Below are 21073 nucleotides of genomic sequence, written 5' to 3'. Positions count from 1 at the left end.
ACATTACTCAGCGCAGTCTCCTATATACAGACTCAGGAGTACACAGATATACAGGTATCACATTACTCAGCGCAGTCTCCCATATACAGACTCAGGAGCACACAGATATACATGTGTCACATATCACATTACTCAGCGCTGTCTCCTATATACAGACTCAGGAGCACACAGATATACAGGTGTCACATATCACATTACTCAGCACAGTCTCCTATATACAGACTCAGGAGCACACAGATATACAGGTGTCACATATCACATCACTCAGCACAGTCTCCTATATACAGACTCAGGAGCACACAGATATACAGGTGTCACATATCACATTACTCAGCACAGTCTCCCATATACAGACTCAGGAGCACACAGATATACAGGGGTCACATATCACATTACTCAGCGCAGTCTCCCATATACAGACTCAGGAGCACACAGATATACAGGTGTCACCTATCACATTACTCAGCGCAGTCTCCTATATACAGACTCAGGAGCACACAGATATACAGGTGTCACATTACTCAGCGCAGTCTCCTATATACAGACTCAGGAGCACACAGATATACAGGTGTCACATATCACATTACTCAGCGCAGTCTCCATATACAGACTCAGGAGCACACAGATATACAGGTGTCACATATCACATTACACAGCGCAGTCTCCTATATACAGACTCAGGAGCACACAGATATACAGGTGTCACATATCACATTACTCAGCACAGTCTCCTATATACAGACTCAGGAGCACACAGATATACAGGTGTCACATATCACATTACTCAGCACAGTCTCCCATATACAGACTCAGGAGCACACAGATATACAGGTGTCACATATCACATTACTCAGCACAGTCTCCTATATACAGACTCAGGAGCACACAGATATACAGGTGTCACATATCACATTACTCAGCGCAGTCTCCTATATACAGACTCAGGAGCACACAGATATACAGGTGTCACATATCACATTACTCAGCACAGTCTCCTATATACAGACTCAGGAGCACACAGATATACAGGTGTCACATATCACATTACTCAGCGCAGTCTCCTATATACAGACTCAGGAGCACACAGATATACAGGTGTCACATATCACATTACTCAGCGCAGTCTCCCATATACAGACTCAGGAGCACACAGATATACAGGTGTCACATATCACATTACTCAGCACAGTCTCCTATATACAGACTCATGTGACACCTGTATATCTGTGTGCTCCTATCACATTACTTAGCACAGTCTCCTATATACATACTCAGGAGCACACAGATATACAGGTGTCACATATCACATTACTCAGCGCAGTTTCCTATATACAGACTCAGGAGCACACAGATATACAGGTGTCACATATCACATTACTCAGCACAGTCTCCTATATACAGACTCAGGAGCACACAGATATACAGGTGTCACATATCCCATTAATCAGCACAGTCTTCATATACAGACCTAGGAGCACACAGATATACAGGTGTCACATATCACATTACTCAGCGCAGTCTCCTATATACAGACTCAGGAGCACACAGATATACAGGTGTCACATATCACATTACTCAGCGCAGTCTCCTATATACAGACTCGGGAGCACACAGATATACAGGTGTCACATATCACATTACTCAGCGCAGTCTCCATATACAGACTCAGGAGCACACAGATATACAGGTGTCACATATCACATTACTCAGCGCCGTCTCCCATATACAGACTCAGGAGCACACAGATATACAGGTGTCACATATCACATTACTCAGCACAGTCTCCCATATACAGACTCAGGAGCACACAGATATACAGGTGTCACATATCACATTACTCAGCACAGTCTCCCATATACAGACTCAGGAGCACACAGATATACAGGTGTCACATTACTCAGCGCAGTCTCCTATATACAGACTCAGGAGCACACAGATATACAGGTGTCACATATCACATTACTCAGCACAGTCTCCTATATACAGACTCAGGAGCACACAGATATACAGGTGTCACATATCACATTACTCAGCGCAGTCTCCTATATACAGACTCAGGAGCACACAGATATACAGGTGTCACATTACTCAGCACAGTCTCCCATATACAGACTCAGGAGCACACAGATATACAGGTGTCACATATCACATTACTCAGCACAGTCTCCTATATACAGACTCAGGAGCACACAGATATACAGGTGTCACATATCACATTACTCAGCGCAGTCTCCTATATACAGACTCAGGAGCACACAGATATACAGGTGTCACATATCACATTACTCAACGCAGTCTCCTATATACAGACTCAGGAGCACACATATAAACAGGTGTCGCATATCACATTACTCAGCGCAGTTTCCTATATACAGACTCAGGAGCACACAGATATACAGGTGTCACATATCACATTACTCAGCGCAGTTTCCTATATACAGACTCAGGAGCACACAGATATACAGGTGTCACATATCACATTACTCAGCGCAGTCTCCTATATACAGACTCAGGAGCACACAGATATACAGGTGTCACATTACTCAGCGCAGTCTCCATATACAGACTCAGGAGCACACAGATATACAGGTGTCACATATCACATTACTCAGCACAGTCTCCTATATACAGACTCAGGAGCACACAGATATACAGGTGTCACATATCACATTACTCAGCGCAGTTTCCTATATACAGACTCAGGAGCACACAGATATACAGGTGTCACATATCCCATTAATCAGCACAGTCTTCATATACAGACCTAGGAGCACACAGATATACAGGTGTCACATATCACATTACTCAGCGCAGTCTCCTATATACAGACTCAGGAGCACACAGATATACAGGTGTCACATATCACATTACTCAGCGCAGTCTCCTATATACAGACTCAGGTGCTATATACAGATATACAGGTGTCACATATCACATTACTCAGCACAGTCTCCTATATACAGACTCTGGAGCACACAGATATACAGGTGTCACATATCACATTACTCAGCACAGTCTCCTATATACAGACTCAGGAGCACACAGATATACAGGTGTCACATATCACATTACTCAGCGCAGTCTCCATATACAGACTCAGGAGCACACAGATATACAGGTGTCACATATCCCATTACTCAGCGCAGTCTCCCCTATACAGACTCAGGAGCACACAGATATACAGGTGTCACATATCACATTACTCAGCACAGTCTCCTATATACAGACTCAGGAGCACACAGCTATACAGGTGTCACATATCACATTACTCAGCGCAGTCTCCATATACAGACTCAGGAGCACACAGATATACAGGTGTCACATATCACATTACTCAGCGCAGTCTCCCCTATACAGACTCAGGAGCACACAGATATACAGGTGTCACATATCCCATTACTCAGCACAGTCTCCTATATACAGACTCAGGAGCACACAGATATACAGGTGTCACATTACTCAGCGCAGTCTCCTATATACAGACTCAGGAGCACACAGATATACAGGTGTCACATATCACATTACACAGCGCAGTCTCCTATATACAGACTCAGGAGCACACAGATATACAGGTGTCACATATCACATTACTCAGCACAGTCTCCTATATACAGACTCAGGAGCACACAGATATACAGGTGTCACATTACTCAGTGCAGTCTCCTATATACAGACTCAGGAGCACACAGATATACAGGTGTCACATATCACATTACTCAGCGCAGTCTCCCATATACAGACTCAGGAGCACACAGATATACATGTGTCACATATCCCATTACTCAGCGCAGTCTCCCATATACAGACTCAGGTGCTATATACAGATATACAGGTGTCACATATCACATTACTCAGCACAGTCTCCTATATACAGACTCAGGAGCACACAGATATACAGGTGTCACATATCACATTACTCAGCGCAGTCTCCTATATACAGACTCAGGAGCACACAGATATACAGGTGTCACATATCACATTACTCAGCGCAGTCTCCCATATACAGACTCAGGAGCACACAGATATACAGGTGTCACCTATCACATTACTCAGCGCAGTCTCCTATATACAGACTCAGGAGCACACAGATATACAGGTGTCACCTATCACATTACTCAGCGCAGTCTCCTATATACAGACTCAGGAGCACACAGATATACAGGTGTCACATTACTCAGCGCAGTCTCCTATATACAGACTCAGGAGCACACAGATATACAGGTGTCACATATCACATTACTCAGCGCAGTCTCCATATACAGACTCAGGAGCACACAGATATACAGGTGTCACATATCACATTACACAGCGCAGTCTCCTATATACAGACTCAGGAGCACACAGATATACAGGTGTCACATATCACATTACTCAGCACAGTCTCCTATATACAGACTCAGGAGCACACAGATATACAGGTGTCACATATCACATTACTCAGCACAGTCTCCCATATACAGACTCAGGAGCACACAGATATACAGGTGTCACATATCACATTACTCAGCACAGTCTCCTATATACAGACTCAGGAGCACACAGATATACAGGTGTCACATATCACATTACTCAGCGCAGTCTCCTATATACAGACTCAGGAGCACACAGATATACAGGTGTCACATATCACATTACTCAGCACAGTCTCCTATATACAGACTCAGGAGCACACAGATATACAGGTGTCACATATCACATTACTCAGCGCAGTCTCCTATATACAGACTCAGGAGCACACAGATATACAGGTGTCACATATCACATTACTCAGCGCAGTCTCCCATATACAGACTCAGGAGCACACAGATATACAGGTGTCACATATCACATTACTCAGCGCAGTCTGCTGGTGTGTTCTAGTTGGCAACAAAAGATGCATGGCGTTAGCAGAGTAGCACATGACCTGGCGGCTCAGTCACACCTGGCAAGTTGCGCTGCCTGGTGTATTGAGGCTTATTGTATGAGGACACATCTGTATATGGAAAGGGCAGTCTTGTGTTTGTGATACAAGGTACATGAGCAGCTCTGCCTGATGATATAAACACCTGACCTAAAGTCCAGGGTAGGAAGCTATCAATAAGACAATATATTCACATGAAGTTATTGGGGGGTGCACACAAGACACCAAACGTACATCACCTGGAGGCGGACAGCGACTTAATTCGGAGTTCTGGGACCATATATATGTCCCATGAATTCACTACTCTGCACATATGTCTTACTGGTCATTATTCTCATTATTCTTACTTGAAAATGTTCTTGATCATCTTTAATTAGTATCTGTGTGTTATTGCTTCTGTGAGATGTGGAAATGGAGCAATGAATGGACCTTTCTTTCATGCCTGGCAGGTGGAGAAGGATATGTCAGATGTAAGCCTGGGACCCACGCCCATCCCAGAACTCACACACCTAATGATCGGCCTGGAGAGCTGCTCCTTCCTGGTAATTAATTATCTGTCACTTATTGCTCATCCGCACTCCTTATATAATATTACCGATGGCTTGTGCCGCCCGCCCCCTGTAACGCCGTCCGCATGTCCCGCCCGCCCCCTGTAACGCCGTCCGCTTGTGCCGCCCGCCCCCTGTAACGCCGTCCGCTTGTGCCGCCCGCCCCCTGTAACGCCGTCCGCTTGTGCCGCCCGCCCCCTGTAACGCCGTCCGCTTGTGCCGCCCGCCCCCTGTAACGCCGTCCGCTTGTGCCGCCCGCCCCCTGTAACGCCGTCCGCTTGTGCCGCCCGCCCCCTGTAACGCCGTCCGCTTGTGCCGCCCGCCCCCTGTAACGCCGTCCGCTTGTGCCGCCCGCCCCCTGTAACGCCGTCCGCTTGTGCCGCCCGCCCCCTGTAACGCCGTCCGCTTGTGCCGCCCGCCCCCTGTAACGCCGTCCGCTTGTGCCGCCCGCTTGAGTCATTCCTGATGTAATCCTGGTTACTGAGTCCTCCATTTTCTAATAGGAAGATGACTTCATCCCATTTGCAGTATTAAACATGATGATGGGTGGTGGAGGTTCCTTCTCTGCGGGAGGACCAGGGAAAGGCATGTTCTCCAGGCTGTACCTGAATGTGCTCAACAGGTGAGACCCTAACACCACCCTGGCATCTCGCCACCGGGTGCAACACCAGATGCCTCTAATTTCAGTCTCATGTATGTAAACGCTGCAGAACCGAAGGTGTATAGGATACAGGTATGACTATTATACAGTAGGCTTGTGTATAGGATACAGGTATGACTTTATACAGTAGGCTTGTGTATAGGATACAGGTATGACTTTTATACAGTAGGCTTGTGTATAGGATACAGGTATGACTAGTATACAGTAGGCTTGTGTATAGGATACAGGTATGACTATTATACAGTAGGCTTGGATATAGGATACAGGTATGACTATTATACAGTAGGCTTGTGTATAGGATACAGGTATGACTTTATACAGTAGGCTTGTGTATAGGATACAGGTATGACTATTATACAGTAGGCTTGTGTATAGGATACAGGTATGACTATTATACAGTAGGCTTGTGTATAGGATACAGATATGACTATTATACAGTAGGCTTGTGTATAGGATACAGGTATGACTATTATACAGTAGGCTTGTGTATAGGATACAGGTATGACTTTTATACAGTAGGCTTGTGTATAGGATACAGGTATGACTAGTATACAGTAGGCTTGTGTATAGGATACAGGTATGACTTTTATACAGTAGGCTTGTGTATAGGATACAGGTATGACTAGTATACAGTAGGCTTGTGTATAGGATACAGGTATGACTAGTATACAGTAGGCTTGTGTATAGGATACAGGTATGACTAGTATACAGTAGGCTTGTGTATAGGATACAGGTATGACTTTTATACAGTAGGCTTGTGTATAGGATACAGGTATGACTATTATACAGTAGGCTTGTGTATAGGATACAGGTATGACTATTATACAGTAGGCTTGTATATAGGATACAGGTATGACTATTATACAGTAGGCTTGTGTATAGGATACAGGTATGACTAGTATACAGTAGGCTTGTGTATAGGATACAGGTATGACTAGTATACAGTAGGCTTGTGTATAGGATACAGGTATGACTAGTATACAGTAGGCTTGTGTATAGGATACAGGTATGGCTATTATACAGTAGGCTTGTGTATAGGATACAGGTATGACTATTATACAGTAGGCTTGGGTATAGGATACAGGTATGACTATTATACAGTAGGCTTGGGTATAGGATACAGGTATGACTATTATACAGTAGGCTTGGGTATAGGATACAGGTATGACTATTATACAGTAGGCTTGTGTATAGGATACAGGTATGACTATTATACAGTAGGCTTGTGTATAGGATACAGGTATGACTATTATACAGTAGGCTTGTGTATAGGATACAGGTATGACTATTATACAGTAGGCTTGTGTATAGGATACAGGTATGACTATTATACAGTAGGCTTGTGTATAGGATACAGGTATGACTATTATACAGTAGGCTTGTGTATAGGATACAGGTATGACTATTATACAGTAGGCTTGTGTATAGGATACAGGTATGACTATTATACAGTAGGCTTGTGTATAGGATACAGGTATGACTATTATACAGTAGGCTTGTGTATAGGATACAGGTATGACTATTATACAGTAGGCTTGTGTATAGGATACAGGTATGACTATTATACAGTAGGCTTGTGTATAGGATACAGGTATGACTATTATACAGTAGGCTTGTGTATAGGATACAGGTATGACTTTTATACAGTAGGCTTGTGTATAGGATACAGGTATGACTATTATACAGTAGGCTTGTGTATAGGATACAGGTATGACTATTATACAGTAGGCTTGTGTATAGGATACAGGTATGACTATTATACAGTAGGCTTGGGTATAGGATACAGGTATGACTATTATACAGTAGGCTTGTGTATAGGATACAGGTATGACTTTATACAGTAGGCTTGGGTATAGGATACAGGTATGACTATTATACAGTAGGCTTGTGTATAGGATACAGGTATGACTATTATACAGTAGGCTTGTGTATAGGATACAGATATGACTATTATACAGTAGGCTTGTGTATAGGATACAGGTATGACTATTATACAGTTGGCTTGTGTATAGGATACAGATATGACTATTATACAGTAGGCTTGTGTATAGGATACAGGTATGACTTTTATACAGTAGGCTTGTGTATAGGATACAGGTATGACTAGTATACAGTAGGCTTGTGTATAGGATACAGGTATGACTAGTATACAGTAGGCTTGTGTATAGGATACAGGTATGACTAGTATACAGTAGGCTTGTGTATAGGATACAGGTATGACTATTATACAGTAGGCTTGTGTATAGGATACAGGTATGACTATTATACAGTAGGCTTGTGTATAGGATACAGGTATGACTAGTATACAGTAGGCTTGTGTATAGGATACAGGTATGACTAGTATACAGTAGGCTTGTGTATAGGATACAGGTATGACTATTATACAGTAGGCTTGTGTATAGGATACAGGTATGACTATTATACAGTAGGCTTGTGTATAGGATACAGGTATGACTATTATACAGTAGGCTTGTGTATAGGATACAGGTATGACTATTATACAGTAGGCTTGTGTATAGGATACAGGTATGACTATTATACAGTAGGCTTGTGTATAGGATACAGGTATGACTATTATACAGTAGGCTTGTGTATAGGATACAGGTATGACTATTATACAGTAGGCTTGTGTATAGGATACAGGTATGACTATTATACAGTAGGCTTGTGTATAGGATACAGGTATGACTATTATACAGTAGGCTTGTGTATAGGATACAGGTATGACTATTATACAGTAGGCTTGTGTATAGGATACAGGTATGACTATTATACAGTAGGCTTGTGTATAGGATACAGATATGACTATTATACAGTAGGCTTGTGTATAGGATACAGGTATCACTATTATACAGTAGGCTTTCTGATCTAAAGCTGGGTACACATTAGACGGATCGGGCTGACATATCGTGCACATCAGCTAGTGCAGGGGTAACCAATCCTGGTCCTTGAGAGATACCAACAGTACATGTTTTCCAGGTCTCCTCACAGAATCACAAGTTAAATAATTAGCTCCACTTCTGGAACTTTTCAAATGTGTTAGTGAGTAATGAATACACCTGTGCACCCACTAGGTGGTCTGAAAAACGTGAACCGTTAGTAGCTTTCGAGGAACCTCTGGGCTAGTGTGTACCCACTATGAGCGACCATGCACGCTCCTTCGGCGTCCTTCATCTCATCGGCAGATCGAGCCTACATGCAGCTCAGTCTGTCACTTTCATGAATGACCCCATGCATTTTTATGCGGCTTCTGAACGACGTATTCTGCGGTCATTCACCAGATCGTGTGGTGTATGGACCGCACGAAATGTCATCCGTCGCTTTGTGGGGTGGCTGGGTACAGTCTCTCCCTGCAATATGGCGGCTGATAGAGGCAGTAACTGCTGCAGTGTCACACATAGTGAGTCCTGTTACAGTATGGACACGTTTACCTATATAATAGTGCTCAACTGATATTTTAAGTTAATTGACCCCTTAAAAAGGGTCCTACAGTCATTAAATCATATTAGTAAATGAAAAGCAATACTGAGCAATTATTCATTTATACAGACTGAGGGAAGATACTGAGAACTATATCTAGTGTGCAGAGAAGCAGTACTGTGCCGTTATATAAGATACTGAGAACTATATCTAGTGTGCAGAGAAGCAGTACTGTGCAGTTATATAAGATACTGAGAACTATAGCGTGCAGAGAAGCAGTACTGTGCCGTTATATAAGATACTGAGAACTATAGCGTGCAGAGAAGCAGTACTGTGCAGTTATATAAGATACTGAGAACTATAGCGTGCAGAGAAGCAGTACTGTGCCGTTATATAAGATACTGAGAACTATAGCGTGCAGAGAAGCAGTACTGTGCCGTTATATAAGATACTGAGAACTATAGCGTGCAGAGAAGCAGTACTGTGGAGTTATATAAGATACTGAGAACTATATCTAGCGTGCAGAGAAGCTGTACTGTGCAGTTATATAAGATACTGAGAACTATATCTAGTGTGCAGAGAAGCAGTACTGTGCAGTTATATAAGATACTGAGAACTATATCTAGCGTGCAGAGAAGCAGTACTGTGCCGTTATATAAGATACTGAGAACTATATCTAGCGTGCAGAGAAGCTGTACTGTGCAGTTATATAAGATACTGAGAACTATAGCGTGCAGAGAAGCAGTACTGTGCCGTTATATAAGATACTGAGAACTATATCTAGTGTGCAGAGAAGCTGTACTGTGCCGTTATATAAGATACTGAGAACTATATCTAGCGTGCAGAGAAGCTGTACTGTGCTGTTATATAAGATACTGAGAACTATATCTAGTGTGCAGAGAAGCTGTACTGTGCCGTTATATAAGATACTGAGAACTATATCTAGCGTGCAGAGAAGCAGTACTGTGCCGTTATATAAGATACTGAGAACTATATCTAGTGTGCAGAGAAGCAGTACTGTGCAGTTATATAAGATACTGAGAACTATATCTAGTGTGCAGAGAAGCTGTACTGTGCCGTTATATAAGATACTGAGAACTATATCTAGCGTGCAGAGAAGCAGTACTGTGCCGTTATATAAGATACTGAGAACTATATCTAGTGTGCAGAGAAGCTGTACTGTGCAGTTATATAAGATACTGAGAACTATATCTAGTGTGCAGAGAAGCTGTACTGTGCCGTTATATAAGATACTGAGAACTATATCTAGTGTGCAGAGAAGCTGTACTGTGCTGTTATATAAGATACTGAGAACTATAGCGTGCAGAGAAGCTGTACTGTGCAGTTATATAAGATACTGAGAACTATATCTAGTGTGCAGAGAAGCAGTACTGTGCCGTTATATAAGATACTGAGAACTATATCTAGCGTGCAGAGAAGCAGTACTGTGCAGTTATATAAGATACTGAGAACTATATCTAGCGTGCAGAGAAGCAGTACTGTGCAGTTATATAAGATACTGAGAACTATATCTAGTGTGCAGAGAAGCTGTACTGTGCTGTTATATAAGATACTGAGAACTATATCTAGTGTGCAGAGAAGCAGTACTGTGCAGTTATATAAGATACTGAGAACTATATCTAGTGTGCAGAGAAGCTGTACTGTGCTGTTATATAAGATACTGAGAACTATATCTAGCGTGCAGAGAAGCTGTACTGTGCTGTTATATAAGATACTGAGAACTATATCTAGCGTGCAGAGAAGCTGTACTGTGCCGTTATATAAGATACTGAGAACTATATCTAGTGTGCAGAGAAGCTGTACTGTGCCGTTATATAAGATACTGAGAACTATATCTAGTGTGCAGAGAAGCTGTACTGTGCAGTTATATAAGATACTGAGAACTATATCTAGTGTGCAGAGAAGCAGTACTGTACAGTTATATAAGATACTGAGAACTATATCTAGTGTGCAGAGAAGCTGTACTGTGCTGTTATATAAGATACTGAGAACTATAGCGTGCAGAGAAGCTGTACTGTGCCGTTATATAAGATACTGAGAACTATATCTAGTGTGCAGAGAAGCTGTACTGTGCCGTTATATAAGATACTGAGAACTATATCTAGCGTGCAGAGAAGCTGTACTGTGCCGTTATATAAGATACTGAGAACTATAGCGTGCAGAGAAGCAGTACTGTGCAGTTATATAAGATACTGAGAACTATATCTAGCGTGCAGAGAAGCAGTACTGTGCCGTTATATAAGATACTGAGAACTATATCTAGCGTGCAGAGAAGCTGTACTGTGCCGTTATATAAGATACTGAGAACTATATCTAGTGTGCAGAGAAGCTGTACTGTGCCGTTATATAAGATACTGAGAACTATATCTAGCGTGCAGAGAAGCTGTACTGTGCTGTTATATAAGATACTGAGAACTATATCTAGCGTGCAGAGAAGCAGTACTGTGCTGTTATATAAGATACTGAGAACTATATCTAGTGTGCAGAGAAGCTGTACTGTGCCGTTATATAAGATACTGAGAACTATATCTAGTGTGCAGAGAAGCAGTACTGTGCTGTTATATAAGATACTGAGAACTATATCTAGTGTGCAGAGAAGCTGTACTGTGCTGTTATATAAGATACTGAGAACTATATCTAGCGTGCAGAGAAGCTGTACTGTGCCGTTATATAAGATACTGAGAACTATATCTAGTGTGCAGAGAAGCTGTACTGTGCCGTTATATAAGATACTGAGAACTATATCTAGTGTGCAGAGAAGCTGTACTGTACAGTTATATAAGATACTGAGAACTATATCTAGCGTGCAGAGAAGCTGTACTGTGCCGTTATATAAGATACTGAGAACTATATCTAGCGTGCAGAGAAGCAGTACTGTGCAGTTATATAAGATACTGAGAACTATATCTAGTGTGCAGAGAAGCTGTACTGTGCTGTTATATAAGATACTGAGAACTATATCTAGTGTGCAGAGAAGCAGTACTGTGCTGTTATATAAGATACTGAGAACTATATCTAGTGTGCAGAGAAGCAGTACTGTGCTGTTATATAAGATACTGAGAACTATATCTAGCGTGCAGAGAAGCTGTACTGTGCCGTTATATAAGATACTGAGAACTATATCTAGTGTGCAGAGAAGCAGTACTGTGCTGTTATATAAGATACTGAGAACTATATCTAGTGTGCAGAGAAGCTGTACTGTGCCGTTATATAAGATACTGAGAACTATATCTAGTGTGCAGAGAAGCAGTACTGTGCCGTTATATAAGATACTGAGAACTATAGCGTGCAGAGAAGCAGTACTGTGCCGTTATATAAGATACTGAGAACTATATCTAGTGTGCAGAGAAGCAGTACTGTGCCGTTATATAAGATACTGAGAACTATATCTAGTGTGCAGAGAAGCAGTACTGTGCTGTTATATAAGATACTGAGAACTATATCTAGTGTGCAGAGAAGCTGTACTGTGCCGTTATATAAGATACTGAGAACTATATCTAGTGTGCAGAGAAGCAGTACTGTGCCGTTATATAAGATACTGAGAACTATATCTAGCGTGCAGAGAAGCTGTACTGTGCTGTTATATAAGATACTGAGAACTATATCTAGTGTGCAGAGAAGCAGTACTGTGCTGTTATATAAGATACTGAGAACTATATCTAGTGTGCAGAGAAGCAGTACTGTGCCGTTATATAAGATACTGAGAACTATATCTAGTGTGCAGAGAAGCAGTACTGTGCTGTTATATAAGATACTGAGAACTATATCTAGTGTGCAGAGAAGCAGTACTGTGCTGTTATATAAGATACTGAGAACTATATCTAGTGTGCAGAGAAGCTGTACTGTGCTGTTATATAAGATACTGAGAACTATATCTAGCGTGCAGAGAAGCAGTACTGTGCTGTTATATAAGATACTGAGAACTATATCTAGCGTGCAGAGAAGCTGTACGGTGCTGTTATATAAGATACTGAGAACTATATCTAGCGTGCAGAGAAGCAGTACTGTGCCGTTATATAAGATACTGAGAACTATATCTAGCGTGCAGAGAAGCTGTACTGTGCTGTTATATAAGATACTGAGAACTATATCTAGCGTGCAGAGAAGCAGTACTGTGCTGTTATATAAGATACTGAGAACTATATCTAGCGTGCAGAGAAGCAGTACTGTGCTGTTATATAAGATACTGAGAACTATATCTAGCGTGCAGAGAAGCAGTACTGTGCCGTTATATAAGATACTGAGAACTATATCTAGTGTGCAGAGAAGCAGTACTGTGCTGTTATATAAGATACTGAGAACTATATCTAGCGTGCAGAGAAGCTGTACTGTGCCGTTATATAAGATACTGAGAACTATATCTAGCGTGCAGAGAAGCAGTACTGTGCCGTTATATAAGATACTGAGAACTATATCTAGCGTGCAGAGAAGCAGTACTGTGCAGTTATATAAGATACTGAGAACTATATCTAGTGTGCAGAGAAGCAGTACTGTACAGTTATATAAGATACTGAGAACTATATCTAGCGTGCAGAGAAGCAGTACTGTGCAGTTATATAAGATACTGAGAACTATATCTAGTGTGCAGAGAAGCAGTACTGTGCAGTTATATAAGATACTGAGAACTATAACTAGCGTGCAGAGAAGCTGTACTGTGCCGTTATATAAGATACTGAGAACTATATCTAGTGTGCAGAGAAGCAGTACTGTGCTGTTATATAAGATACTGAGAACTATATCTAGTGTGCAGAGAAGCAGTACTGTGCCGTTATATAAGATACTGAGAACTATATCTAGTGTGCAGAGAAGCTGTACTGTGCCGTTATATAAGATACTGAGAACTATATCTAGTGTGCAGAGAAGCAGTACTGTGCCGTTATATAAGATACTGAGAACTATATCTAGCGTGCAGAGAAGCTGTACTGTGCCGTTATATAAGATACTGAGAACTATATCTAGCGTGCAGAGAAGCAGTACTGTGCCGTTATATAAGATACTGAGAACTATATCTAGTGTGCAGAGAAGCAGTACTGTGCCGTTATATAAGATACTGAGAACTATATCTAGTGTGCAGAGAAGCAGTACTGTACAGTTATATAAGATACTGAGAACTATATCTAGCGTGCAGAGAAGCTGTACTGTGCCGTTATATAAGATACTGAGAACTATATCTAGCGTGCAGAGAAGCAGAACTGTGCCGTTATATAAGATACTGAGAACTATATCTAGTGTGCAGAGAAGCAGTACTGTGCAGTTATATAAGATACTGAGAACTATATCTAGCGTGCAGAGAAGCAGTACTGTGCTGTTATATAAGATACTGAGAACTATATCTAGCGTGCAGAGAAGCAGTACTGTGCCGTTATATAAGATACTGAGAACTATATCTAGTGTGCAGAGAAGCTGTACTGTGCTGTTATATAAGATACTGAGAACTATATCTAGTGTGCAGAGAAGCAGTACTGTGCTGTTATATAAGATACTGAGAACTATATCTAGTGTGCAGAGAAGCAGTACTGTGCTGTTATATAAGATACTGAGAACTATATCTAGTGTGCAGAGAAGCAGTACTGTACAGTTATATAAGATACTGAGAACTATATCTAGTGTGCAGAGAAGCAGTACTGTGCTGTTATATAAGATACTGAGAACTATATCTAGTGTGCAGAGAAGCTGTACTGTGCTGTTATATAAGATACTGAGAACTATATCTAGTGTGCAGAGAAGCTGTACTGTGCTGTTATATAAGATACTGAGAACTATATCTAGCGTGCAGAGAAGCTGTACTTTGCCGTTATATAAGATACTGAGAACTATATCTAGCGTGCAGAGAAGCTGTACTGTGCCGTTATATAAGATACTGAGAACTATATCTAGCGTGCAGAGAAGCTGTACTGTGCCGTTATATAAGATACTGAGAACTATATCTAGCGTGCAGAGAAGCTGTACTGTGCCGTTATATAAGATACTGAGAACTATATCTAGCGTGCAGAGAAGCTGTACTGTGCAGTTATATAAGATACTGAGAACTATATCTAGCGTGTAGAGAAGCAGTACTGTACAGTTATATAAGATACTGAGAACTATATCTAGCGTGCAGAGAAGCTGTACTGTGCCGTTATATAAGATACTGAGAACTATATCTAGCGTGCAGAGAAGCAGTACTGTGCCGTTATATAAGATACTGAGAACTATATCTAGTGTGCAGAGAAGCTGTACTGTGCTGTTATATAAGATACTGAGAACTATATCTAGTGTGCAGAGAAGCTGTACTGTGCTGTTATATAAGATACTGAGAACTATATCTAGTGTGCAGAGAAGCAGTACTGTGCAGTTATATAAGATACTGAGAACTATATCTAGTGTGCAGAGAAGCAGTACTGTGCTGTTATATAAGATACTGAGAACTATATCTAGTGTGCAGAGAAGCTGTACTGTGCTGTTATATAAGATACTGAGAACTATAGCGTGCAGAGAAGCAGTACTGTGCAGTTATATAAGATACTGAGAACTATATCTAGTGTGCAGAGAAGCTGTACTGTGCTGTTATATAAGATACTGAGAACTATATCTAGTGTGCAGAGAAGCAGTACTGTGCCGTTATATAAGATACTGAGAACTATATCTAGTGTGCAGAGAAGCTGTACTGTGCAGTTATATAAGATACTGAGAACTATATCTAGTGTGCAGAGAAGCAGTACTGTGCAGTTATATAAGATACTGAGAACTATATCTAGTGTGCAGAGAAGCAGTACTGTGCAGTTATATAAGATACTGAGAACTATATCTAGCGTGCAGAGAAGCAGTACTGTGCTGTTATATAAGATACTGAGAACTATATCTAGTGTGCAGAGAAGCTGTACTGTGCAGTTATATAAGATACTGAGAACTATATCTAGCGTGCAGAGAAGCAGTACTGTGCAGTTATATAAGATACTGAGAACTATATCTAGCGTGCAGAGAAGCAGTACTGTGCTGTTATATAAGATACTGAGAACTATATCTAGTGTGCAGAGAAGCTGTACTGTGCCGTTATATAAGATACTGAGAACTATATCTAGCGTGCAGAGAAGCAGTACTGTGCCGTTATATAAGATACTGAGAACTATATCTAGTGTGCAGAGAAGCTGTACTGTGCCGTTATATAAGATACTGAGAACTATATCTAGCGTGCAGAGAAGCAGTACTGTGCAGTTATATAAGATACTGAGAACTATATCTAGCGTGCAGAGAAGCAGTACTGTGCCGTTATATAAGATACTGAGAACTATATCTAGTGTGCAGAGAAGCTGTACTGTGCCGTTATATAAGATACTGAGAACTATAGCGTGCAGAGAAGCAGTACTGTCCTGTTATATAAGATACTGAGAACTATATCTAGCGTGCAGAGAAGCTGTACTGTGCTGTTATATAAGATACTGAGAACTATATCTAGCGTGCAGTCAAGCAGTACTGTGCAGTTATATAAGATACTGAGAACTATAGCGTGTAGAGAAGCAGTACTGTGCAGTTATATAAGATACTGAGAACTATATCTAGTGTGCAGAGAAGCAGTACTGTGCAGTTATATAAGATACTGAGAACTATATCTAGTGTGCAGAGAAGCAGTACTGTGCTGTTATATAAGATACTGAGAACTATATCTAGTGTGCAGAGAAGCAGTACTGTGCCGTTATATAAGATACTGAGAACTATAGCGTGCAGAGAAGCTGTACTGTGCAGTTATATAAGATACTGAGAACTATATCTAGTGTGCAGAGAAGCAGTACTGTGCAGTTATATAAGATACTGAGAACTATATCTAGCGTGCAGAGAAGCAGTACTGTGCTGTTATATAAGATACGGAGAACTATATCTAGCGTGCAGAGAAGCTGTACTGTGCCGTTATATAAGATACTGAGAACTATATCTAGTGTGCAGAGAAGCAGTACTGTGCCGTTATATAAGATACTGAGAACTATATCTAGCGTGCAGAGAAGCTGTACTGTGCAGTTATATAAGATACTGAGAACTATAGCGTGCAGAGAAGCAGTACTGTGCCGTTATATAAGATACTGAGAACTATATCTAGTGTGCAGAGAAGCAGTACTGTGCAGTTATATAAGATACTGAGAACTATATCTAGCGTGCAGAGAAGCTGTACTGTGCAGTTATATAAGATACTGAGAACTATATCTAGCGTGCAGAGAAGCAGTACTGTGCAGTTATATAAGATACTGAGAACTATATCTAGCGTGCAGAGAAGCTGTACTGTGCAGTTATATAAGATACTGAGAACTATAGCGTGCAGAGAAGCAGTACTGTATAGTTATATAAGATACTGAGAACTATATCTAGTGTGCAGAGAAGCAGTACTGTGCCGTTATATAAGATACTGAGAACTATATCTAGTGTGCAGAGAAGCAGTACTGTGCCGTTATATAAGATACTGAGAACTATTTCTAGCGTGCAGAGAAGCAGTACTGTGCCGTTATATAAGATACTGAGAACTATAGCGTGCAGAGAAGCTGTACTGTGCCGTTATATAAGATACTGAGAACTATAGCGTGCAGAGAAGCTGTACTGTGCAGTTATATAAGATACTGAGAACTATAGTGTGCAGAGAAGCAGTACTGTGCCGTTATATAAGATACTGAGAACTATATCTAGTGTGCAGAGAAGCAGTACTGTGCTGTTATATAAGATACTGAGAACTATATCTAGTGTGCAGAGAAGCTGTACTGTGCCGTTATATAAGATACTGAGAACTATATCTAGCGTGCAGAGAAGCTGTACTGTGCAGTTATATAAGATACTGAGAACTATATCTAGTGTGCAGAGAAGCAGTACTGTGCCGTTATATAAGATACTGAGAACTATATCTAGCTTGCAGAGAAGCTGTACTGTGCCGTTATATAAGATACTGAGAACTATATCTAGCGTGCAGAGAAGCAGTACTGTGCCGTTATATAAGATACTGAGAACTATAGCGTGCAGAGAAGCAGTACTGTGCCGTTATATAAGATACTGAGAACTATATCTAGCGTGCAGAGAAGCAGTACTGTGCCGTTATATAAGATACTGAGAACTATAGCGTGCAGAGAAGCAGTACTGTGCAGTTATATAAGATACTGAGAACTATAGCGTGCAGAGAAGCAGTACTGTGCCGTTATATAAGATACTGAGAACTATATCTAGCGTGCAGAGAAGCTGTACTGTGCTGTTATATAAGATACTGAGAACTATATCTAGCGTGCAGAGAAGCTGTACTGTGCCGTTATATAAGATACTGAGAACTATAGCGTGCAGAGAAGCTGTACTGTGCTGTTATATAAGATACTGAGAACTATAGCGTGCAGAGAAGCTGTACTGTGCCGTTATATAAGATACTGAGAACTATATCTAGCGTGCAGAGAAGCTGTACTGTGCAGTTATATAAGATACTGAGAACTATAGCGTGCAGAGAAGCAGTACTGTGCCGTTATATAAGATACTGAGAACTATATCTAGTGTGCAGAGAAGCAGTACTGTGCCGTTATATAAGATACTGAGAACTATATCTAGCGTGCAGAGAAGCTGTACTGTGCCGTTATATAAGATACTGAGAACTATATCTAGCGTGCAGAGAAGCTGTACTGTGCAGTTATATAAGATACTGAGAACTATAGCGTGCAGAGAAGCAGTACTGTGCCGTTATATAAGATACTGAGAACTATATCTAGTGTGCAGAGAAGCAGTACTGTGCCGTTATATAAGATACTGAGAACTATAGCGTGCAGAGAAGCTGTACTGTGCAGTTATATAAGATACTGAGAACTATATCTAGTGTGCAGAGAAGCAGTACTGTGCCGTTATATAAGATACTGAGAACTATATCTAGCGTGCAGAGAAGCTGTACTGTGCAGTTATATAAGATACTGAGAACTATAGCGTGCAGAGAAGCAGTACTGTGCCGTTATATAAGATACTGAGAACTATATCTAGTGTGCAGAGAAGCAGTACTGTGCCGTTATATAAGATACTGAGAACTATATCTAGTGTGCAGAGAAGCAGTACTGTACAGTTATATAAGATACTGAGAACTATATCTAGCGTGCAGAGAAGCTGTACTGTGCCGTTATATAAGATACTGAGAACTATATCTAGTGTGCAGAGAAGCAGTACTGTGCCGTTATATAAGATACTGAGAACTATATCTAGTGTGCAGAGAAGCTGTACTGTGCCGTTATATAAGATACTGAGAACTATATCTAGTGTGCAGAGAAGCAGTACTGTGCCGTTATATAAGATACTGAGAACTATATCTAGTGTGCAGAGAAGCAGTACTGTGCCGTTATATAAGATACTGAGAACTATATCTAGTGTGCAGAGAAGCAGTACTGTGCCGTTATATAAGATACTGAGAACTATATCTAGCGTGCAGAGAAGCTGTACTGTGCAGTTATATAAGATACTGAGAACTATAGCGTGCAGAGAAGCAGTACTGTGCCGTTATATAAGATACTGAGAACTATATCTAGTGTGCAGAGAAGCAGTACTGTACAGTTATATAAGATACTGAGAACTATATCTAGCGTGCAGAGAAGCAGTACTGTGCTGTTATATAAGATACTGAGAACTATATCTAGCGTGCAGAGAAGCTGTACTCTGCCGTTATATAAGATACTGAGAACTATATCTAGTGTGCAGAGAAGCAGTACTGTACAGTTATATAAGATACTGAGAACTATATCTAGCGTGCAGAGAAGCAGTACTGTGCTGTTATATAAGATACTGAGAACTATATCTAGTGTGCAGAGAAGCTGTACTGTGCCGTTATATAAGATACTGAGAACTATATCTAGCGTGCAGAGAAGCAGTACTGTGCTGTTATATAAGATACTGAGAACTATATCTAGCGTGCAGAGAAGCTGTACTCTGCCGTTATATAAGATACTGAGAACTATATCTAGCGTGCAGAGAAGCAGTACTGTGCCGTTATATAAGATACTGAGAACTATAGCGTGCAGAGAAGCAGTACTGTGCCGTTATATAAGATACTGAGAACTATATCTAGCGTGCAGAGAAGCAGTACTGTGCCGTTATATAAGATACTGAGAACTATAGCGTGCAGAGAAGCAGTACTGTGCAGTTATATAAGATACTGAGAACTATAGCGTGCAGAGAAGCAGTACTGTGCCGTTATATAAGATACTGAGAACTATATCTAGCGTGCAGAGAAGCTGTACTGTGCTGTTATATAAGATACTGAGAACTATATCTAGTGTGCAGAGAAGCAGTACTGTGCTGTTATATAAGATACTGAGAACTATATCTAGCGTGCAGAGAAGCTGTACTGTGCTGTTATATAAGATACTGAGAACTATATCTAGCGTGCAGAGAAGCAGTACTGTGCAGTTATATAAGATACTGAGAACTATATCTAGCGTGCAGAGAAGCTGTACTGTGCCGTTATATAAGATACTGAGAACTATATCTAGTGTGCAGAGAAGCTGTACTGTGCCGTTATATAAGATACTGAGAACTATATCTAGCGTGCAGAGA

General features: G+C 40.9%; 1 protein-coding gene across 1 annotated transcript in view; it reads left to right on the top strand.

Annotated features, from left to right (window-relative positions):
• PMPCA (peptidase, mitochondrial processing subunit alpha) overlaps nucleotides 1–21073 on the top strand; it is a gene marked incomplete at its 5' end in the record, with an annotated part of 86768 nt that overhangs the window by 16051 nt on the left and 49644 nt on the right. Inside the window, 2 exons of the mRNA XM_088456261.1 lie at nucleotides 5350–5442; nucleotides 5952–6070. Coding sequence (XP_088312387.1) covers nucleotides 5350–5442; nucleotides 5952–6070 — 212 coding nt within the window. The remainder of the gene's footprint in view (nucleotides 1–5349; nucleotides 5443–5951; nucleotides 6071–21073) is intronic.

Source organism: Taudactylus pleione, unplaced genomic scaffold, assembly GCF_031769625.1.
Source record: "Taudactylus pleione unplaced genomic scaffold, aTauple2 ptg000694l, whole genome shotgun sequence".
In the NCBI taxonomy this organism is placed as follows: domain Eukaryota; kingdom Metazoa; phylum Chordata; class Amphibia; order Anura; family Myobatrachidae; genus Taudactylus; species Taudactylus pleione.
This window is presented reverse-complemented; position numbering and strand designations above follow the sequence as displayed.